This window comes from Lolium rigidum, chromosome 7 (genome assembly GCF_022539505.1).
Source record: "Lolium rigidum isolate FL_2022 chromosome 7, APGP_CSIRO_Lrig_0.1, whole genome shotgun sequence".
Lineage (NCBI taxonomy): Eukaryota > Viridiplantae > Streptophyta > Magnoliopsida > Poales > Poaceae > Lolium > Lolium rigidum.
Window position 1 is genome coordinate 166345503 of NC_061514.1, and position 24347 is coordinate 166369849.

Consider the following 24347-nt stretch of genomic DNA (forward strand, 5'->3'; position numbering starts at 1 on the left):
GCGGTTTTGGAGCAACAGCCATGCAAAAACTCGGCATTTGGGCGGTGCCCATGGCGACCAGATCATCGCTGGAGCAATGGAACGGGTTTGCCCCTCGAAGTGGAGGTGGTAGGCGGACGCTGCGGAGTAGCAGCCATCGGTGGTGAGGATCCATCTGATCTTGTCCGGAGTTTCTGGGCGCAGCACGACGGTTTGCAGGGTGCGCCAGAGGTGGAGGAACTCTGGCAGCAGCTCCGGAGGAAAATTCCGACGCATATCATGGACCCATCTGTGGTCGTTGAGCGCCATGGCGACGGACTTGTTCTTTCTTCTTGATCTATGAAATAGCCGAGGGAATTGCATGCAAAGCGGCGCGTCTCCGAGCCAGGAGGATCGCCAGAACCTGGCACGGTTCCCATCGCCTAAACTGACTCTCGTGGCTTGATGGAAGAGCTCAAGGTCATGCGCGTCGCAGGGAGTTTCCATGCCCACCCAAGGCCGCAGCGGCAGGCTCCATTCATGCCACAGCCAGCGAAGCCGTAGCGCACGGCCAAAGAACTCCAAGTTCGGCACGCCGAGGCCGCCGACGTCCAGCGGCGAGCAAACTGACTTCCACCGTACCTTGCATTTACCCCCCGCGTTGGTTTCTTCCTCGATGTCCCACAGAAAGTTTCTTCGGATCTTGTCAAACTCCTTCAGAAACTTTGGAGGAAGCTTGAGCGCTGTCATGGCGAAGGTCGGGAGCGTGCTGATGACCGAAGTGACGAGGGTTTTGCGTCCACCCGCATTGGTCCAACGCCCCTTCCAAGAGGCGAGATGAGAGCGCGCCCGATCGAGAATGTGTTGAAGATGAACCAGGCGCATCCGGCCGAGGCAAAGCGGCATGCCTAGGTAGCGGATGGGAAATGTGACGCGCTCTCCGGCGAAGGGTGAGAGGACATCGTCGAGGTTGACATTGTTGCATCTGATCGGAGCAATGGAGCACTTGGCGATGTTGATGCGGAGGCCTGTAGCAAGCCCAAAGTCGTGTAGGATCCGGAGGATGGCCACCACCTCGGCACGCACGGGATTGAGGAATAACACCGCGTCATCTGCGTAGAGGCTTGTGCGGAGCTTGGCCTCCCGAATAGGGAGCGTAGAGAGAACTCCGGCCTCTGTAGCCAGCTGGAGGATCCGTTGGAGCGGGTCCAGCGCAAGTATGAAGAGGAGGGGCGACAGAGGGTCGCCCTGGCGTAGCCCACGCCGGTGCCTAATGGGCCTGCCGTTAGTGCCGTTGAGGATGATCTCCGAGGCCGCCGAGGATAGGAGCAGGGAAAGCCAATCCCGCCAGCGGGATGAGAAACCCAGGCGTTGCAACAGCTCCAGGAGATATTCCCATGAGACCGAATCGAAAGCCTTTGCGAAATCCAATTTGAATAGGAGCGATGGCCGTTTGCGACGATGAAGGGTTCTGGCAGTGTTTCTGACGTAGAGGTAGTTGTCATGCAGGGCCTTGTTCTTCAGAAACGCACTTTGCGCCGGAGATATCATCGCACCTATCACCGGCGACAGGCGTCGGGCGAGAACCTTGGCGAAGAGCTTGGCCACGGAGTGTATCAAGCTAATCGGCCTAAAGTCGCTGATCCGCGACGCACCAGCAGACTTGGGGAGCAAGCAGACGAAGGCGCGGTTGAGAGAAGCGAAATCGCCGCCGGCGAGGCGGAAGAGATGTTGAAAAACGGCCATGATTTCTGGCCTGATGATACCCCAGCATCGTCTATAGAAGATGCCGTTAAACCCGTCGGGGCCGGGGGCTTTCTCGGCCGGGGAGTCTTTGATGGCCTCCCAAACTTCCTTAGCCGTGAAAGGGTTGTCGAGGCCGGCGTCAGGCAAGGTGGCAAGGTTCAGCGCCTCCCAGTTCATCGAGCGTTCACGAGGGACCGATGTACCTAGAACGGTGTTGAAGTGCTCAAACAGAGCGTCTTCCTTGTCTTTGTGCGTGGTGGCGATGGTCGTGTCCGTAGTTAGCGCTGAGATGAAATTCTTGCGTCGCCTGGAGTTGATTTTCACGTGGAAAAAGCGGGTGTTTGCATCCCCTTCCCGAAGCCATGTGATCCTGGAAGCTTGTCGTCGTCTCGACCTCTCGATCGCGGCGAGGCCCAGCACCCTCACCTTGAGGGTTTTGCGGAGGTGGAATTCAAGATCAGAGAGAACCCTGCTCTCCTGCGCTACGTCCAGCCGCAGGATGATTTCGTTGGCTAGGTGTAATTGGAATCTGACATCGCCGAACTGCCCTTTGCTCCATGCTCGCAGAGCACGAGCCGTTCTTCCTAGCTTGACACGAAGGCGAGTGAAAGGGTTGGTCGATCGCAGGTCTGCGGACCATGCCGATTTGACCGTGTCGATGAACCCTTCCTGGCGCGTCCAGAAGTTCTCGAACCTGAAGCGCGGTTTCCTCGGCGGCGCGCAGATGCAGGACAGAAGTAGGGGGCAGTGATCAGAGTGTGACGACGAGAGGGCTTGGACCGTGCTTGGCGAAAAAAGCGCGTCCCAAGCGACGTTGTAGAAGAAACGGTCGAGGTAAACCAGCGTCGGGTCGGCACGCTCGTTAGACCAAGAGAAGCGGCGATTGGAGCAGCGGAGCTCCATGAGCTCGGATGCATCAATGGCTGCCCGAAATTGGCCCATGAGCCTACGGCAGAAATTCGTGTTGCTTTTGTCCCTCGCCTCATAGATGAGGTTGAAATCCCCCACTATGAGCCACGGCATGCCCGCCGGAGGCCGAATCGCGGCCAGCTCCTGCAGGAAAGCTGGCTTATCTGCATCGACGGAAGGACCGTAGACGACCGTGAACAGGAAGGAGGAGCCAGAAGAGATCATCGTGACCGTCGCCGTGACGGAGTGGTTGCGATTTTGCGAGTTTGTCAGCGAGACTACCGCAGAGTCCCAGAAAATGGCGATACCACCGCGGGTTTCCTCCGCAGGAAGGTAGACGAAGTCCTGCCGCGAAGAGCCCGCGATCTCGATAGCTAAAGACCTATCAATGTGATCGAGCTTGGTTTCCTGTAGACAGAGAATCGACGTCTTGGCCGCGGAGGCGAGCTCAGCCACCGCAGTGCGACGCGCCGGCATGTTGAGGCCCCTCGGGTTCCAGGACAAGATGGGGCAGATTGCTTCACTCATCTTGGAAACCAGGCGAAATCAGCCGAAGGAGCAGAAGGCACAAGAGACACGAAGGCAGCAGCAGCAAGCAATTCATGGTGAAAAGGACACAACCAGAGCATACATGTGGGCGGGACGGCGCCCAACTGACCAGCCTCAAACCCGCCGTCCCGGAGTAGAACGGACCACACCAACCCAAACAAGAAACGAAACACCAGGTGAAGCCCGGTGGCTGCTGCGCTATGACTAAGTTGCTAAACATTGAGAAACTAGTTCGCCAGCGCGGCGGCTCTGCCCGCGACGGCCTGCTGGGTGGCACGGTGCACCGCGTCACGGTCGACACGAGTCAGGATCGCCAGGCCGTCGATGTCAACCTCCGAGAGAGGCTCCTTGAATCGCTCGACGAGGCCGGCCGCCGCCTCCTCGACGCGCCGCTCGTCGCCAGAGATCACGTTCATCTCTTTGGCCAGGCGTAGTGTGGCCCGCTGCGCCACCGGGGTGGAGTTCGCCGTCTTCGCTTGACGCAGACTACGCTTGGGTGTGGCAGCCACCTGCGCCGGAGACGCCGGGTTGAGGGGAGAGGTCCCCAGGATCGCCGCCGGCGGCACCTTGAACAGCATCTGCAGGAAGTCCTCCGCTGGCTCCCGCTGCATCGCTTCTCCTGCAGCTGGCTCGCCTGCCAGCCGCATATCGTCGACCTGCGAGGCAACAACAGAGACCTGCACCGAGTCCTCAGCTGTAGCCACGCCAAAGTCAGAAGTCGCCCACGGATGTGGCACCATTGGCAGGTCGGGGAAGGTCGAAGGGCTGCTGGTGAAGGAGATACATACCGGTTTTTTTTCACAACCAGGGAAGAGACTTGTACTGCACATCTTCTACCTCTGGCCAAGGGTCAAGTTAAGGAATACATACCGGTTTTTTTTCATCTTCTTTCCCTGTTAACCAAACCCTCCCCCGGATCCTCTAGCGCACATTCGGTCACAACTTAAGCCATTCCATGGCATCTGTCTGTTCACCACGACGACACAATCAGATTAGTGGGTGTGGAACTATGATCGAGAGGGCACTTTTCGGTTAGAACAGCATATCATGTGCTAGTAAACACTAAGATTCGTCGAGAGAATTATTCTGAATTCCGACGGAAACGCTGGATCTTCAAATTATGAAGCTTAAGAGAAATGTTGGTGTTCGTTATGGAAAACTTCTGTACCATCGAAGATTCGATTTTTCCTTTGGTGTTTGCCTCGGCGGTCTCTCCCAACTGCAGATTTTCTAGAATATCAACATATGGAGACCACGGGTAATTGTTCGCTATGTGGAAATGCCAACTCTTGGAGACATTCCCTTGTTGAGTGCAATACAGATATAAGTGTATGGGCTTTAATGGTTGTAGAAATGGTTGAGCAAATGGTGTCTAATGGAGAAACAAATGCAAGATTATAGTAATTCGATATGATGGATACGCTACCACCTGATCAGTTGATACTGAATGCTGTCACATTATGGGCTACTTCGAGTTCTATAAGAAGGCTATACATGAGAAAAAAATTCAGAGCCCTTCATCCCTGGAGCCCTTTGTCTAAGTTTGCTTTCATCAATGAGTTCCTAATGGAGCTTCAAGCTTTGCCAAAGCCTGCAGCAGCAGTACCATCATGGAGACAGTCTAGGGCGAGTAACGGCACTTCATGACTGCCTCCACCGTATAGCTAAAACCAATGTGGATCCCGCTATGGCTAGAACACGTAGCATAGGAGCTACTAGTGCCATGTAGGGATAATGAAGGTTTGTATTTGGGCTCCTCAGCTTAGTTATCGATGGGATATGGGATTGGGAACCGTCGAAGGCGAAGCCCTAGCTTTTCATGAAGCCCTAGCCCTAGCCCTAGCAGAAGATCTTTCTCTCTTAAGGGTACGGACTGCGTCTGATTGCAAACTACGGTAAAGCATATATGTGAAGGCACGAGCGGGCAGTATGGCTCAGTGATTTGAGAAACTAAGGCTAGAAGTACCTGAGTGTACCTATGTCATAAACATGAGTTGCAACTTTTTTTCAAAATGGGGATATAACCCCGGCTTCTGCATCATGATGATGCCCACGGACATTTATTAAAAAGATTCAAGTAGAGTATTGTTTTACAACTCAAGCATCGCCAAGAATTGATACAAAAATCAACCAGCGAAAGAAACACAAACTACTCTGAGATCACATCCAGTAGTCTTCTAGTATGACGCCAGCCAGCCTGGCACCAAATATTCTGAGCGACCATCTGGAGCCGTGTGCATCCAGAAATCATGACATCCCGCTGTCTCTCCGGCGAAAGAAGGGCCCACAGCTGAATCCAATGTGACACCATATGGATAACCTGCAAGAAATGAAAAGATTGTTTTTTAATAAAGATAATATTATTTCTGACTCGCCATATAGATCAACATAAAGCAGAAACCCCAATCCGGATAAAAGCCTTAGATTGTTTATCTACTCCATTCAACCAATTACCAAACATATTAATAGTATTGGTTGGAGGTGGAAGATCATACGTGAAATTAACTGTACGCCAAAGAAACCTAGCTAAAGGACACTCAAAGAAAAGGTGTCGAATAGATTCCTCGTCTCCACAAAAAACACACTTCGTGCACCTATTTCAGTGTCGTTTAGCTAGATTATCCTTAGTTAACAAAACCTTATTGCTCAGAAACCACATGAATATCTTTATCTTGAGGAAAATTTAACCTTCCAAAGATAATTTCTCAAAAAAGGGGTATGGTCACTCATAATGTTCTCATACATAGACGTACCGAAAACAAGCCATTAGGTGTTAGACCCCAGATAAAACGATGTTTTTCTTCATTCAAGTTTACCGTCATCAGTTTGCGACACAATTGTACCCATGAAATCTATTTGTTACCACTCAACACCCGTCGAAAACTAATCTTCAGAGGGGTTATAGCTAACACATAAGCTATTGTTACATTTTTGCAACTAAAATTTGATAACATTATCTGACTGAGAACAAAGTTAATTCAAATAGTCACACCCATGTTTATAAGAGCATACCATCGAATTTTATGCCAGCCAAGCTAAGCAGTCTTTAGTAGTAGGACCAGGTCGCCACCTTCGGCTTAGGGTTCCAGGTAATAATGTAAAACATTTCTTATGATCAATACTTAGCAGGTTTGTCTAAACAAAAACTAAAATCCACGTATATATAAGCCGTCCAAGGAGCCAAATAATTAGGAGGTTAGCATCATCATCACGTTAGGTTGCAGACAGATCGAACGGATTATTTTACGTGCAGGTCGTCCGGGCTCAGCGGCTCCAGCCAGACGAAAACAGCACGGCGCACCAGCCATGCCGATCGGCTCGCATCGAATCATGTGGCGAAGCCATCGTCATGCTTAAACAATCGGCCATGCGCTCCATGCTCCAAGACCGAGAAGCCCAGTCTACTTCGTGACGAACAGCTGCTGAGCACATGGATGCGCGCAACTAGGGCAACTTTTATCTTTAAAAATTAACGAATTTTGTAAGAATTTCTATGGCAGCGCCACTGGCTGCGCTCTTAACCGCCCTATAAATTACCCGTCAAATTAGCCGTCCGCATCACTGTTGGTCACAGCTCGCACTGTTATATAGTACCAGTGCAACAAATTAAGTTTGCACCAAGTCAATCACAGCAACTCAGTTGCTTTCGTCTCTAGTAGTGTCTAGTGTGTGATTTCTCAGTGCAGAACCGCTCGATCGAGAGACCATGGGGTCGACGGAGCAGAAGCCACACGCGGTGTGCGTCCCGTTCCCGGCGCAGGGCCACATCACGCCGATGCTCAAGCTGGCCAAGCTGCTGCACGCCCGGGGCTTCCACGTCACCTTCGTCCTCACCGAGTACAACTACGGCCGCCTCCTCAAATCGCGGGGCGCGGCCGCGTTCCACGGCTGCCCGGGCTTCGACTTCACCAAGATCCCGGACGGCCTCCCGCCGCCCGACGCCGACGCCACCCAGGACATCCCCGCGCTCTGCCACTCCACCATGACCACCTGCCTCCCGCACCTCACCGCGCTCCTGGCCAGCCTCAACGACCCTTCCTCCGGTGTGCCGCCGGTAACGTGCCTCCTCTGCGACGCCGTCATGTCGTGGGCCTACGACGCCGCGAAGGAGATCGGCATTCCGCACGCCGGGCTGTGGACGGCCAGCGTCTGCGGGTTCATGGCGTACAACTACTACAAGAACCTGGTCGAGCAGGGGCTCGTGCCGCTCAAGGACGAGGCGCAGCTCACGGACGGGTACCTGGACACGGTCGTCCACGGCGTGCCCGGCGTCTGCGACGGCTTCCAGCTGCGCGACTTCCCCGACTTCATCCGCACCACGGATCCCAACGCCATCATGCTCAACTTCCTCATCCGCGAGACCGCGCGGGCTGCGTCGCAGCCCGACGCCGTCGTCGTCAACTCCTTCGACGACCTAGAGGGTCGGGAGCTCGACGCCATGCGAGCGATCCTCCCGCCCGTCTGCGTCGTTGGCCCGCTCCTCCTCCAAGTCCGCCGCGTCATTCCCAAGGGCTCCCCTCTCGACGTGGCCGTGGAGTCCAACCTGTGGAAGGAGCAGGACGGCCTGCTCGAGTGGCTCGACCGCCGCCCGCCCCGCTCGGTGGTGTACGTCAACTACGGCAGCATCACGGTGATGAGCAACGAGCAGATGCTGGAGTTCGCGTGGGGCCTGGCCAACAGCGGCTACCCCTTCCTGTGGAACGTGCGCCCCGACCTCGTCAAGGGCGACGCGGCCGTGCTGCCGCCGGAGTTCTCCGCCGCCATCGAGGGCCGCGGCCTCCTGACCACGTGGTGCCCGCAGGAGAAGGTGATCGTGCACGACGCCGTCGGCGTCTTCCTGACGCACTCCGGGTGGAACTCCACGCTGGAGAGCCTCTGCGCCGGCGTGCCAATGCTGAGCTGGCCCTTCTTCGCGGAGCAGCAGACCAACTGCAGGTACAAGCGCACGGAGTGGGGCGTCGGGATGGAGATCGGCGGGGAGGTCAGGCGGGCGGACGTGGCGGAGAAGATTCAGGATGCCATGGAGGGGGACAAGGGGAAGGAGATGCGCCGGCGCTCGGCGGAGTGGAAGGACAAGGCCGCGCGGGCGACGCTGCCAGGTGGCGCAGCGGAGGTCAATCTGGACAGACTAATTCATATCCTGCGCGGCAAGACCGGTCAAGCGGTCAATCCATCTGCTGCCGGAAATTAAATCACACGAATTTGATTTTCATCGAATTCTTATGGGTGTGATTATTTAACTTCGTTTGTTCTCAATCAGATACTATCATTAAATCTCAGTTGCAACTCATGATTAGCATAAATTACAATGCAAACTAAATGATCTAAAACTTGACTAGGCACGAAGTTAATTCTCAGCTAGCTAAGAACTAGCAAATTCCAATTCTTATTATGTTCATGGTGACTATCAATGGTTTCCCAATATCAGGCTTATATTTAGGGGCGGTGCTGAGCGTCCCCCGGGGGATCAAATCCTCCGATCCCCCGGGTCCCCAGCCGTTAGATGTGGTTGATCGAGCCAATCCATCCGAGTTAACCGCTCCAACGCCGCAGAAAAAAAAGGAAGAAACGTCAACGTCCCGAGACTTCCGTCCCCCACGTAGGTAGAACTGCCTCTCGCCCCGCTGGCAGCACCATCGCCCTCTCCGCCACCATCTCCGGCGACGTCGACTCCTTGGTGCTGAAAACAAAAAAAAGCCTCCGCGTACAGAAGAGCATAGGCACTCATGGACCCATGGCCATAGGCGCCGACGGGCAGTCAGCTTTGCCCTGACCCGCGTCCAACTCCGACGAGGATGCCATCCAGCCCGGCCAGTAGACGACATGCTGCAACTGTCGGCGACGCTAGTTGCAACTGCCGGCGCCGCTGGCTGCAAATCATGGTGCTGCTAGTAGCAAGGTCGGGCGCCACTTGCAGCACTCGTAGCAACAGCCGGAGGAGATGTCTTGGGGCGGATAGTAGCAACGCCGGGCGCCGCTCGCAGCGCTGACGGCGACGGATTGAAGCAGCACCGGCGGTGGACGGATTGTAGCAGCACCGGCGGCATTTCGTAGCAACGCCGGCGGTAGATTGTAGCAGTGCTGGCGGCCTATTGAACCACCATCGACGCCCGTCGCTTGTAGCAGCGCCGCTAGGCGATTGTAGCAGCGCCGCCGGGCAATTGTAGCGGCGCCACCTACGGCATGTAGCATGACCGCCGCGCTATTGTAGTAGCGCCGCCGGGCCGCCGAGCGATTGTAGCGCCGCCGGGCCACCTGCAGCATGTAGCAGAACCGGCGGGTCACCGACCGATTGTAGCACCACAGACGGGAGATTGTAGCAGCGCCGGCGGCTTCTTGTAGCAACGCCGTGGCGCTATTGTAGCGGCGCCACCTGAAGCATGTAGCAGCGCCGCCGGCATCTGGTAGCAGCGCCGCCGGCAGCTTGTAGCAGGGGCGCTCACCGATGGCAGCATCCCCGCAAGGCTATACCAGCACCGCCAGATCTCCTCTCGCAGCTAGCCCACGCAGCGCCGCCGGACCCCGCTGCAGCCTCACAGTCTCTGGGACCTGGGCTCGCAGCGGCGGTGGTCTCTCCCCCATCCGCAGCACCGGTGTCCTCTGCAACTTCGATAGAGATATAGGAGGGGAGGAGAAATTGTGCAGCAGAGTATGACGACGCGACGTGCGCTGGAGGAGGGAGGGGCACGCGGTGGCGCGGTGGCTGCATGGAGGCGGTGCAGCGGCGGGCTTAGTCTCGAGCTTGCGGTGCTTGTGCCGAGCGGATCGGAGCCATGGTCGGGCGAAGCTCTAGCCATGGCCGGGAGTAGATAGAATGTGGGGGAAAAGCTAAGGAAAGGATAACGCTCGGGTGGGCCCCCCTGGCTCGCACGTTCGCGGGACACGCGTCCGTGGATGGATCCGGACGATCGCAAGACGTGATCCCCCGGGGGAACAGCAGCGTTTCCCGTTGGGATTTGCTAGTTCTCTAAGAACTAATTTTATGCTCAGTTAAGTTCCACATCATTAGATTTGCTTTGTAATTCGTGCTAGTTATCACTTGCAACAGGAGTTGCAACTAAGATTTAGTGACATCATCCGACTGAAACGAATATTTAGTTTGCAGCCTGCGTGATTGTTCTCTTTTGGCCAAACCAAAAGAAAATTTGCCATTTTGTTTCTGAATAAAGTAGTTCGGTTGCCACTATCATTTATGTAGCTATGTTCGTTATATTTAGCAAATAGATGTATCTAATTGCCCTTTCCCAAAATAATTGAGGTTCTTAACTTGTTAGAAGTTTGAGAACACATAATTCTTAGTGGGAGAACGTGAGAAATCTAGCTTCCCAGCGCGAGCAGATCTGCAGCCATTCGTTTTTACATCCTACAGCCCTAGAAACTCTTGAAAGTTGCCACCTAACATGCCAAAGTTGCAGGGCACACAATTTCTTTTCTAGCAACTTCGGTGTGAGAGCCAAACCAAACCTCCATCAAAGGTGGGTGTCCAATCCTACAATAGTTGCTTTTACACCACCGCTGAAAGCGTACGATTCGTATTAACTCTGATGATGCGGTATTTGAAGCTGCTGAGTGCATGTGTGTAAGAATGGTCATGAGAGATCACCTGTGCACTTGCTTGATGGCTTGTCACCAGCATAAACAAAGGCTCCAACCACCTAAGTATGCGGAGGCTTTGGTTCTTCGGCGTGCGGTTGAGCTAGCTTGAGATGATGGAAAGAGCAAAGTGATTTTTGCATTTGATTGTCTCTCTCTAGTACAACGATTCAACTCATGACACATGGATAGATCGTCTTTGGATTGGTTGTGACTGGTATCAAGCAGTTGGTGAGTGGCTTCACTTCAGTATCCTTCTGCCATGTGAAGCGTGTTTTTAATGAAACAACACATGCTTTAGCAAAATCATGTTAAAATGTAAACTCTAGTTTATTTCATAGTCTGTTCTGGATTGCATCCTGGAACACCTTTGTATAGATGTGTTTTAATCAATACAGCACCACGTTTCCATCAACAACAAAAAAACGCGAAAGATCGCGTGCGATTTTTGAATTCTGATATTGTTTACAGGAGATGTATCAACATCTAAACCACTTGTTTTTTTTCTTAATAGATGTATCATGAAATTCATAAATTCAAAAGTTTGTTTTTTGGGACCAAGAAATCTGATTTAGAGAAATTTGACTTAAAATGAACATAGAAGTTCAGTTATTTTTGAAACGTAGTGAAGTAGGAAGTTAGATTTCCCATATATATTGTTATATATGTAGATTTTAGTTAGTACATGGCTGCCTATATTGTACATAAAGTTATAAATGGTCGTAGCGTTGTACACAAAATCACGATATTATATTGTAGACAATGTAGATTTTATTTAGTACCTGGCTATATCATTATTAATCATGTACGTAAAGTTATAAGTAAGCAGTATTGTACACGAAATTGCGTTATTATATTGTTAGGTTCTCAATATACATTTCTTTTAAATATTATTGCATGTGTACAAAATTTAACTACATCACATAACGTTATTGTAACTGCGTCACTACATTTCTTCATATTGTTAGTTTCTCAATCTATTTCTAAATTTGCGTCCTTGATGTTGTAGTTGCACTAGTTAGTGCATCTTTTGGGAAACCCAGTTATTTGATTAATTCACATCGATAAACTTTGATATACTTAAAGAAATGATTACAATATGTTCGTGTGTGACAATGGGCATTGAGGCCTAACCATGTAAAAACATATAATATATTAACCTCTACTTTCCCCTCCTGTACTCCTTCTGTCTCGGTATGAACTTCGACCAATATCTTTTTCTAGAAAATGCAATTAAGTGCGGACTTGAGATGTGCTTCGAGAGCGCCAAGGAAAGAGCCTTGACTAAGACTACCCACTGTCGGTATTTAGATAGTATCATTATGAATTACGTTCATGCAAAAAAAGCTGATGTCTCACTACAATTAATGAAGCAAGAGATGATAGTGATATTATACTATCTATAGCACGTAAAACTAAAAAAAAATGCTAAACAGATCTTGTACACAATTTCCTCATTGAGATTCTAGAAATTAATAAATATAATATGAATATGACACTACTCTATGATACCATGCATTATGAAGATAGTATCATGCACTTGTATCATATACGGAGTACATGATACTACTATATGACACTACAAATTGTGAACATTCTAACGAAACTCGGGATGCACTAGGCTTCTCAAGAGTCACTTCAAAGATCTCTCTTGCTCGACCTGGATTTGAGTCGTGTTAAACTAGTACAACTCGTGAGTAGAGCTATTCAACTTCATACAGGACTTCAATCTCGAAACATCCCCCATTGAGTTGAATTCAAGTGAGGGTGCCCAATGGGGAATATTTATATGCTTGAGGGGCTTGGAAAATAATCAATCTACCCTTGAGTTAGTAGGTAGGAAGCATAGTTCTGGACTAGACGGTGGTGCATGGTATAAATTGAACTAGCCCACATAACTCTCCAACATCTCGGATATTTATTTTTAGCTTGAACCCTTCATCTTTGAATTGTTCCTGTCTGCCTCTTAATTTTTTAGATATCGACCGTGATTTGATGCTTGGGCTTTTATTCACTTTCACTGCATAAGACTAGGAATAGTAATCCGATAATAAATATCTCTAATATTAATTTTGTAGACATTTTAGTCCTGTATTTTAGTTTGTTCACCGGTAGATATTTTTTGTCATAATGGTCATTTGTTTACACAGTAGATTGAAAAGGAACAACAACAAAAGTTTAATATTTTCGTATACGTGTTGTGAACACTATTTTTTGATAAATAGAATATATTTATATCGCGGAGATATCGATTAGATCCAGCCTACATCCTAATAATAATACGGATGCACACATCCAAAAAAGAAAGAATAAAACTTTACATGATCGATCAGAACACTTTCCATGACTAGGATGAAAGTAATAGATACATTTTCATGACTAGCATTGGCATTGTATATGATGTATATATGAACATTTTTTTATATACTCGACTGATCAAAAAGATAATCTAAAAGAGAAAATTAACACATGAACATTTTATTATGAAATGTCAGCAATGTTTTTTTCCGAGTAATGCTACACAACGGAAAGATTATACAAAAATTTCCTACGAACTCAGATTTTACAAAGAAGGCAAATCATCCGTAACCGACCCAGTCTGTAAGTTCAGCATTACCGGTTTTTTCCCGTCTGCATATTTTCTCCACTGCAACAATACGGAACCAGTGAGCTGGCCGCCCAAAAAGGCCACAGCGCACCTGCAGTCCAATGTTCCTTATCCCCCGCTAATGTCGGAGGATAGCTCTCTCGCTGGCCGGCGCATACTATCGGGAGGTGCTATTCGCCGACCAGGTCGGTACGGACGGACCACCGCACACCCAGGCCAGGTATGTTGGGCCAGCCTAGTTTGTTTTTCTTTTTTTTCCTTTCTCATTTCTTCTTTCCATTTTTTCTCTGTTTTGAATTTGAACAATTTCAAATTTCAACAAATTTTGAATTGGAATATTTTCAATTTTGAACAAATTTCCAAATTGAATAATTTTTCAAACTTGAACAAATTTTAAAATTGAACGATTTTCGAATTCGAACAATTTTCGAATTTACACAGTTTTTGACTTTGAACAATTTTTATTTGAACAAAAAGAAGAGAAAGAAAAACAAAATAAGAAAGAAACGGAAAAAAAGGAAAATAATAATAATAATAAAGAAACAGAAAACATAAAATAGACAGTGAACTGGGCCGACCAGGCCGGCCCATACCGCGCGCAGGGGGTGTGCGGCGTGTGTGGCACACGGTAACGGCCGACCTGGTCCATGTATGGGAATTGCCCATACTGTCAGCTCCAAGCCTCCAACAGTATCTTTTATTGTTTTGACAGAAACCGTATCTGATTCTGATGTGCTATCAGCTGTACGCAGGGACGGACCGATCGGTACAACAGCACTTGGATGGTAGCTAACGAGCAAGTCCATGCTTAGTCTACACCGACGATGATCCATACATGCGTACAAGAGTCCACCACCTGTGATCCTGGTGTCATCCGTCGCCGGCGTCACGTCTCCTAAATCCTAATCACCCAGATAATAACCGGGATATACAGACGGTCGTGATGGACACCAGCCCCGATCATAGAAAATGTCCAACTTGGGCACCATCACCAGAAGTCCAGAACCCTTGATAGCTTGGGGCTTGTCCTGTTCCCTTTCGTGGCAGCGTGCTGAGAGTTCTCTTCCTATGGGTTTGTTTCTCTGTTGCGATCGGTGTGGCCAATGCAAGCATGTCAGCAAACATGGCACGTTGGGACACAATCATCTTTTTTTTTTCTATGAAACTGCGACACCATCATTGACATTATCGTTTTCTAGCGAGGAAAGTTATATTCCTCTGTAGACGTTTTGGAAAGCTAATTAATTAGCTTCTCAAAACATTTTAGATTGGCTTTTTTGAAACAAAAAAAACTCCACATGATACTAATTATATCTAGCATCTACAACAATGTGATGTCGAGAGCTAGTCTAGATATTAAAAATACACACGGTTAAAATAGAAATGAAAAAAAGGCACTTCCAAGCAAAACAAACAGAGGTTCGCAGCAACATGAACATGCCACGACCACCATTGACACAACACCTAGGTTCCGAGAAAGATTCTAATTAATAAGCGATGTCTCTAGAAAGGCGACAGTGCCTAGTCAATGATATCACTCAGTCTAATCACCATATCCAGGAGACATAGTTTTAAAAACCAGACCGATTTGGTGGTTCGACTGGAAAAAAAAACTTAAACTGATAACCTCACTAGTTTTTTAAGAGGTAACGGTACAAACAGTAAAAAACCAGAAAAGAACTACATCTAGGAAGAAATAGCTCCACATATAATGTCCAATACCATTTGAACTCACGTTGTTTAGTTCTTACATATTGAAATATACCATTTTTCATATCTTTTATGGTCATTTTTGTTCCAATTTTTTCTTAAATTTTAATTAAAAATAATGGTTTCTTGTCGCCATCGAACCGGATGAACCGGTGGTCCGACTAGCAAACTAGTCGGCTCACCGGTCCTGTTTTTTAAACTATGCATTCAATCTCGAGAAAAGACCTTCAACAAGGAAACGATTAAAGAAACGTCATTGCCATGTGAAACCAATGAAGATCAAACCTAAGATTTTCACACGGGGCTAATGAAGAGTGAAGAGTCGGTATTGAAAGAGCAATACCAAAAAAAAAGGCATCATGTGTTGTTGCCCCCCATTGCCGAACACACTAATGTGAAGTACTGATCGCTAGGGAAGGATTCATCATGAGGAGTTGAGGACCGCTCTGACATTGACAACTCCAAGCAAGCGAAACCATATTTGCACAAGTTACTGGCTCCGTTAGAAAATCCTCTCTCGACACCTATGACTCTTAGTCTTCAGCGGCCATGGTGGTGCCAAACACGAGACACTAGTGGAAAACGGGCCTTTTGCACCGGTTCATTTGGGCCATATGCACCGGATTGTGAACCGGTGCAAACAATCCGGTGCAAAAGCCCCCCCCTTTTAGCACCGGTTCAGTTGCGAACCGGTGCTAAAGGGTCTGCCGCGGCAGAAAAACGTCCCAAAACGTTGTTGTGGTAGAACCCCGCTACCGTAAAAAAATTCAAATTATTTTTCACTCCCTCTTTTTTTTCAGAATTTCTAATATTTAAGTTATTTCACAAGTTTAGTCTCTAACTACCCTTATCTCTAGTCCAATTACTTACTCGTGCTCAAACTTCCCGCTCGGTCACCCATCCTCCCACTACTCTAGTTGAGGACGGCTCTGACATTGACAACTCCAAGCAAGCGAAACCATATTTGCACAAGTTACCGGCTCCGTTAGAAAATCCTCTCTCGACACCTATGACTCTTAGTCTTCAGCGGCCATGGTGGTGCCAAACACGAGGCACTAGTGGAAAACGGGCCTTTTGCACCGGTTCATTTGGGCCATATGCACCGGATTGTGAACCGGTGCAAACAATCCGGTGCAAAAGCCCCCCCTCCCCTTTAGCACCGGTTCAGTTGCGAACCGGTGCTAAAGGGTGCACCACGTGGTGGCTCTCGAGCATCCGAGAGGGAGGACCTTTAGCACCGGTTCGTAATACGAACCGGTGCTAAAGGGTCTGCCGTGGCAGAAAAACGTCCCAAAATGCTGCCGCGGTAGAACCCCCGCTACCGTAAAAAAAATCGAATTATTTTTCACTCCCTCTTTTTTTCTTTTTTTTCAAAATTTCTAATATTTTAGTTATTTCACAAGTTTAGTCTTTAACTACCCTTATCTCTAGACTTACTCGTGCTCAAACTTCCCGCTCGGTCACCCATCCTCCCACTACTATAGCACTAGCACGCTTAACTTCCAAGTTCCTTTCCATCCCGCATTCAAGTGCTTCACGCGCATGTATGTGATACTAGTATCATATCAATCCTATTAACATGTCGGTCGATATCATATTTCTTTATTGTTCGAATTTCAAATAATTATTTTAATAAACAAAAGTAATGTTGTAATAATAATCTTGAATAAATAAATAAACATTAACTGTATAATTTGTATTATTTTTAATTATTTTAATTTTTTTTTGCCAAACCTAAAACCTGAAAATTTGAAAATCTTATAATTTGCTAAAAGTAATAGTAATGTTTATGCAGGATGCAATTATTAATTTTAATTTTTTAAAAAAAATCCTAAATTTCTGGAAAAAAATTAAAATCTTCCTGCTTTCATATTTTTAGGAATTTCAGAATCTAAAAATTAGCTAACCGGGTAAAGCCCGGTGAAATCGGATGTAACTTTTTCCCACGATGATTTTGATATATTATACGTTTTTTTCGACGTCGTATGCAAAAGTTAGTGCGGTTTTACCATTTTCAAACATTTTTTGCAATAAAAGTTAAAATTTGTTAATTTTCCCTAATAGGTTGCATAACATACATGAATCTCAAAAGATTTTATTTTTTGAATTTTCTATCATTTTCTTTTCTATTTTACAGTGTTAAAAAAGGCGATCCACGGGGGGGGGGGGTGTGGAGGTGCGTGAGGAGCAGAAAAACCTTTTGCACCGGTTCGTGTTACGAACCGGTGCTAAAGGGTAGACCTTTAGCACCGGATTTGGCACGAACTGGTGCTAAAGGGTTTGCGGCTGACGCCAAACCTTTAGCACCGGTTCGTGTTACGAACCGGTGCAAAAGGTCCCGCACGAACCGGTGCTAATGCCGCGGCTGGTCACCTGGACGTCCAGACCGCACGAACCGGTGCTAATGACCCCTTTAGCACCAATTCGTGCCAAATCCGGTGCAAAAGCTCTTTGGAGAAAAAAACCAAAGCCCTTGTTTCTACTAGTGAGGCGTAAGGACACCAAGCACCGGTCGAGCGGCCTCCTCCTCCTCCGACCTCAGCCATGGGGAGGTTGGGGATGTGAGTGAGGTGTACTTAGGGCCGAGATGGCTCCGGAGTCGCCTCTAGGACGAAAAGGGACACAGAAGGCAGTTAGGTTTTCTTTCGGCGGTCTTATCTTACAATAAAGTGAGGGAGTAGACTCTAACGGCCCAAATAACATGTGGGGCAGAGATGCAAATCATATAAATCACAAGTAAAATCCAAATTTCTTAAATCCTTTTAATCCATGCAAGTACTTACTATAACTATGGTACACAATTCAAAATGATGTCCAAAAGCATCCGCCGCTATGTTGGCAACGAGGCGGGTGTTCTAAGCCAGCAACACCTCGTTGATGAGCCTATCAACATTGCGCATGGACCGCCCGTCACGCCCCGCGGAGGCCACCGCGCAGTCCCGGAGCTCCGTCACACGGCGGCGCATCTCTCGCCCCTTCTCCCCCTCCATGACCTCCCGTATCATCCCCTCCACCTGGGCCCTCCTCACGTCGTCGCCGATCTCCATCCCGACGCCCCACTCCGTGCACTTGTAACGGCAGTTGGTCTGCTGCTCCGCGAAGAAGGGCCAGCACACCATCGGCACGCCGCCGCTGATGCTCTCCAGCGCGGAGTTCCACCCGGAGTGCGTGAGGAACACCCCCACGGCCTCGTGCTCCAGCACCTTGGCCTGCGGGCACCAGGTCGACAGCATGCTCCGCCCCTCCGTCTCCGCCGAGAACTCCGGCGGCAGCGCAGCCTCCTCGCCGCCCTTCACGAGGTCGGGCCGCACGTTCCACAGGAAGGCGTAGCCGGTGTTGGCCAGCCCCCACGCGAACTCCAGCAGCTGCTCGTTCGACATCACCGTGATGCTCCCGAAGTTGACGTACACCACGGAGCGAGGCGCCCGGCCGTCGAGCCACCGGAGCGGCGCGTCCTGCTCCTTCCACAGGCTGGAGGCGAGCGCGGCAGCCGGGCTCTCCTCCGGCACGTTGTTGCGGACGGTGAGGTGGAGCGGCCCCGCGGTGTAGACGGTCGGTAGGAGCCTGGACATGGCGTCGAGCAGCGGCGCGTCGAGCTCGTCGAAGGTGTTGATGACCACCCCCGACGCCTGCGACATGCCGGCCGTCTCGTGGATGAAGAAGTTGAACATGATGTCGTCCGGGTCCGTGGTGCGCACGAAGCTCGGGAGGTCGCGCAGCCGCAGGTCCTTGGGCACCGCCGGTATCCAGTCGACGGTCGTGTCGTCCAGATATCCATTGCTCAGCTGCGCCTCGTCTGCAGCAGCAAGAACTCGTAATCTATTACTAGTGGACTCCATGTGACCTCGGAAATTTCTACTACTAGCTAGATCTTCACACGGCAAATAAATAAAATCGAGCTTGCAGAATACGATTATTATAGTCTTGTAGGAATTTTATTTCTTCTTATGATGCAATAAGGCAGGAGTTGAGGACAACATGGTACAAGTACAACACAACAGCGACAAATCATGAGACTACAACATGCGTTAGTTGCTAATTGAAGAAACCCGGTGTTGTGAACATATATGGATATAGCAACATGCAGATATGGTACCTTTGAGAGGGATGATCCCACGGTCGCGTAGATCCTTGAAGTGGTAGTAGCACAGGAAGCCACAGGCGCTGGCGGTCCAGAGCGCAGCGCAGCGGAGGCCGAGCTCCCGCGCGGCGCGGAGCGCGAAGGTCATGGTGCTGTCGGCCACCACGCATGTGACGGGCGGCAGCGCCCCGCCGGATACCTCGGCCTCCTCGTTGAGCTTGGCGACGAGCTCCTTGAACCTGGGATGGCAGGTGGTCATGGTGGAGTAGCAGAGCGCGGGGACGTCCTGCGTGGCGTCGGGGTCGGACGGCGGGAGGCCGTCGTCGATGGCGGCGAACCGGAACGCGGGCACGCCGGCCAGCGTGTCCGCGCCCTGCGAGCGCAGGAGGCGGCGTTGGTTGAACTGGTTGTTGACGAAGGTGACGTGGAAGCCCCTGGCGTGGAGCAGCTTGGCCAGCTGCAGCATCGGCGTGATGTGGCCCTGCGACGGGTACGGGATCATCACGGCGTGCGGCCTCTCTCCCGGCGGCGCCATCGACCCCATGGCTAGCTTGCTTCACCTTGCAGATCGATCTCTCACTGCCTCACTCCTTGCTTCACTTGGCTCGCACTCACTAGCCAGTAGTAGTACTCGGTCACATGAGCCGAAGGGCATCTGCTATAATATTTTCAGTTCAGCAGTGACTGACAGGTCGCGGTGCTACTACAGTCGTTGGCTTCCTGAATTATTTGTCCAAGTATTTTGTGTTCGGAATTCAGATTGCAGTGTGTGGTGGGTGTACCACGAGATCCGCGCTCCATATTTCGTTTGCGCAAGGCCGGCGTATAATATCTGGTGACTCATTGGCCACTTGCTAATCAGACGTCAATCGTCATGGGTCGATCGGTTGTAATTTGGACTGGTTCCAAGAAGGTGGGCACTCTGTGTGACTGTGTACATGTGCCAGAGAGTTGTAGAGCCGTTTCACTGGGCACCCAATAATACTTTTATATATAGTACTACCTTCGGAGTTCGGACTCTTTTAGTCGACGCAGAGACCAACTCAAACATGCTAGCAGCCTTCACAACAACGCGTCGTCGATTAAATCAGACCGGAGGGAGTAGTATTTTAAGGGTTGATGGTGTTTTGAAGTTCTCACTGGTGTGTTCAATAAAATAAACTTGTATAATTTGGAACCTACTAAAATCATCGACAACCCCATGTCGGTCTCTACACGGAAGGACCAAGTTGGAGGCGCCAGCAGTCCGTCCACATCGCATTTCGCCACCTCCCAACGGCAACATGGCAGCTGATCTTGAGCAACCTCCTCTGCCTTCAACATCACATACTCTTTGCCCCTCGGTGTGGCGGTTCAAGGGTTGGGAAAGCGCCGAACAAGGACCGAAGTCGGCTCGCCGACGCATTGTTCCTTGACTCCAACTACTTCACCGATTACGCAATACTTACGCCCAAGGATTTTCAGCGGCAATTTGAGATAAATAGAGATTGTGTTCGGCATCAGGGGGCACATACTTTATATGCAAGAAAGACTGCACCGCTTGTGGAGCTTCTCATCAATTCAGAAGTGCATGGCTGATATGCACCATCTTGTATATGGAGTTCTCCTAGATGCAATCGATGACTATCTATGCATGATGGAGTCGATATACTTCGAGAGTGTCTACAGATTTTGCCTGGTAGTGCCAGTAGTATTTGTTGAGAGCACCAAAACCTAGAATGCGGGATTGAAGGGAGTAATCTCATCCGTATGTGCAACATGACCCATACTGTTCAAAAGTACTTCTCGGTGTTATTTGGTCATAGATTATAAAATTTAATTTTGACCAAACCTATAATGCAAAGTAACTGCGATTGAAGGGAGTAATCCTGTCGGTACGTGCAACATGTCGTATCCTGTTCAAAAGCACTTCTTGGTGTTACGGAGTATTATATAAGGACATCATAGTACACGGCCGACCATGTTGGACGGTGGAATTAAAAACCTAAGGTACTCTTTATTTTTTAAATCATAATATATTAATCTAGGCTCGTTAAAAACCTTCCAGTCCACTTAGGTATCTTGATAAGGAAAAGAGTGCGTCTGAAACTTTCTGCTCCGACAGTCACACCGTTACATCATTTAAGAGAGTTTGCAAAATAAAACTAGGGGGCTCATCGACCCAATTACAAGACTCTTTTTTTCAGAAAACTAAACTTAGCTAACTCATGAGCTACCTTGTTTGCTTCCCTCGAACAACTGTTAAAAGTAACATTTCCAATCGTCATTGCCAGGTCAACAATGTCTGCATAAATTGGTGAGGCCTCGTTCCACCACCATGTCTCCCCTGTGCAAGCTTCTATTGTCTTAGAAGAATCAGATTCAGCGACGATTATATTACATCCCATAGATGTTGCTGTCCAATCCCTCCTTCATAGCCATTGCTTCAGCCATCGCTACAGAAGATACATCATACATGTGATATTGGTCTGCATGTAGCAGCAATAAAACTCCCTGTGTGGTCACGTAGGATTGCTCCCATCGCCCCTGCATGTTCTTCATGATAATAAGAAGCATCCACGTTAAGCTTCAATTGGCGAGACTCCGGTCTCTCCCATAAATCATCATTATTCCCGTACTTTAAACCTAAGATACTCTTTGTTTCCAATGATTCCCAAAACACATGAATAGGAAAAAAAGTATGATTGAAGTGGTAGTTGAAAAACAACAGGATTTTGGATCTGAAAACATAATTAAAAAAATAACAGCAAGAGGTTGGAATAAGGCCCATTTGATTCATAGGATTCTTTATATTATTTTGTGTACTGTTGAGATCGATCTTATGAAAAAAAATTCTGCATAAAATGTTTGAATCATAAGATCGTATCTCATAAAAAATGATCACATAGAGACCTAGTGTAAATTTTATAAGAAAATTGTATTAGATTAAATTTCGTAGCAGATTCCTGCACAACCATCAAAAATATATTTTTTCACATAGGATTCAACTAGACATGGGTCTCAGTCTTATAGGTTTCCTACTGCTATATTTTTTCTATCCTATAAATTAAAGAAACCCTTAAAATAGATAGAAAAATTTCCACCCATTGAGAGTGCAATTGAATCATTAGGAAAGATCCATGAGGATTTTATTCGTGTCAATCAACATCAAACATCAACCGTGGGAAAATATTCCTAAGGGGGCCCTAAATGGGAAAATATGGTTTAGATGTTAATGCTGTGTCAATGGATTCCTACAAAATTTCTAGACACGTAGTATAATTTTGCAACGATATCTTTGAAAAATTCACTATAAGTGCAGCTCGGTGTTACAATAGTATAAAACATGCCTTCACACACGGTTGAAATGGCTTGTCACACACGGTTTACAAACTGTCAGTATGCAAGAGTGAGCGATGGACCTCTACAATGCACATATTTTATATAACCATTGCCAAGGGTGAAATGTCCGCACGTAATTTTAGAAAACCATGTGCCAAAGGTGAAATGTGGCACACAATTTTGGAAAGCAACCCGTCTGCCAAAGGAGACTGATTCCCGCATCCTTTGGCTTCCTATCTCGTGTGTATTTGGTAGCATTGAGACGATGTTTGGGCTTGTGAGTTTAGATATGCCCGCACACAACCAGTTTAACCTAATTGTCTGGTTTTACCAAAAATCGCAAACACTTTTACAATGTTATTCGTGTCTCCAATTGTACAGCAAGTAGCACAACTTGATTATATTTGATTGTACATCTGATGCACCACATTTATACATGCATTTCGACATATATTATATTTCTTGCTATATACAAATGCGTTTTTTTTGTTATGTCTTCTGTTTCACAGTTAGCTTTCTGCGAAGAGATCTTCCACAGTCTTTCCAAGACTCTGCCTTGCTGCCTTGATGAAACTTGTCCGTAAGCTTTGTGTTGAAAATTGGAGAGCAAATTCGAGGAGGTTACTTAACCACATTGTATCTGTCATGTCTAGGTAGAAATAAGGAAGTGAACCACTGATATAATAGAGGCAAATAACTCAATTGCAAGTTTTCAGCATATATAGATACTTACTCTTTGGTTGGCATAGAAGGTGCATGCATTTGACAAGAGAGACACTAATTAAACCCCTCCGTTATCATGTCGCGTTATATGAAAGAGAGACACTATACCTAACAACAAACATATTGCAAGACTTGACATCCTAAGCACAAGACGTGAAAATTGCAATTTATCGAGGTAGCTTCCGCCTCGTCACTGTAAAGAGTGTGAGTTTTCCTATCCCCAGAACTTGAATGAGAGATGGAATGCAAGTTTATATAAATCATATTACAAGATTGATATTTAAAAGTAGTAGTAACATGCAGGATCGACATAAGGTGAACTAGCACTTGATTCTGACAAACCGAGAAATATCCCCTCCATTTAAAATACTAGTTAACTTGATTTTATCTAGATACGGATATATCTACGTCTAAATATTTTGATAGCATAGATAAAGCGCTAGTAGTTGCATAATATATACGACGCCCCATCCAATGGATAAAATGTTACGGGTGCATGTCCACAAACGGCCGGAGTGCTCGACACCTTCTTTTCCGTGAGATACACTCTCAACGTCGATGTTTAGCCTTGTGGCACGACACCACGTGTGACCTCCATCATATCTATGCTATGTTTTGGGAGAGAAACTCTAATTGGCCGCTGGGTGACTGTGTGCGCGTCTACGTGCGTAGCAGGATTGTTGGAGTACGTCACTGTCTTGGACGCGTCAGGCGTACCAGGACAAGGAAGATTTGGCCGTACGTCGACGTCGGAGGAGTATGGCCGTATCGGCGTGTCGCGCAAATCATCAGTGATGGCCACACGGAACGGAAGGAAAACAACCCGCGCTTGCTTCCGGTGTGTGCACGGCGTGGCTGCTATTGGATAATAATGGATATTATCATGTCACCCTTCAGATTGCAGTCTGTCACTCGTCAATCGACGATTTGCAGGTCGCCGTCGCGATAACGCTAGACAAAAATCGAGAAACACTTTGTGCTGCCACTAAAATTAAGGAATGCCGTTTATCGGAGCTTTAACTGGGCCGCTTTTCGGCGCCACGATCCTTATACAGGTTTTGGGCCGGCCGGCTGATCCTGGCCCATAAGCACCAAACGGCGAGCTCCCCTCCCAACCCCGTCTCCTTCCTTTTTTTAGATCACTGCTGC

At 48.3% G+C, this 24347-nt stretch overlaps 2 protein-coding genes across 2 annotated transcripts; one reads left to right on the forward strand and one right to left on the reverse strand.

Moving 5' to 3' along the window:
* The first annotated feature begins 6868 nt into the window (after nt 1-6868).
* On the forward strand, nt 6869-8353 carry LOC124672243 (7-deoxyloganetin glucosyltransferase-like). Its single transcript, XM_047208507.1, has one exon. It carries the CDS (start codon nt 6869-6871, stop codon nt 8351-8353), a length of 1485 nt encoding a protein of 494 aa, XP_047064463.1.
* A 9457-nt stretch (nt 8354-17810) lies between these two features.
* On the reverse strand, nt 17811-19849 carry LOC124675315 (7-deoxyloganetin glucosyltransferase-like). Its single transcript, XM_047211379.1, has 2 exons — nt 19170-19849; nt 17811-18869 (listed from the first exon to the last, which is right to left on the reverse strand). Exons 1-2 carry the CDS (start codon nt 19696-19698, stop codon nt 17929-17931), a joined length of 1470 nt encoding a protein of 489 aa, XP_047067335.1. The 5' UTR covers nt 19699-19849; the 3' UTR covers nt 17811-17928.
* Between the last annotated feature and the right edge of the window lie 4498 nt (nt 19850-24347).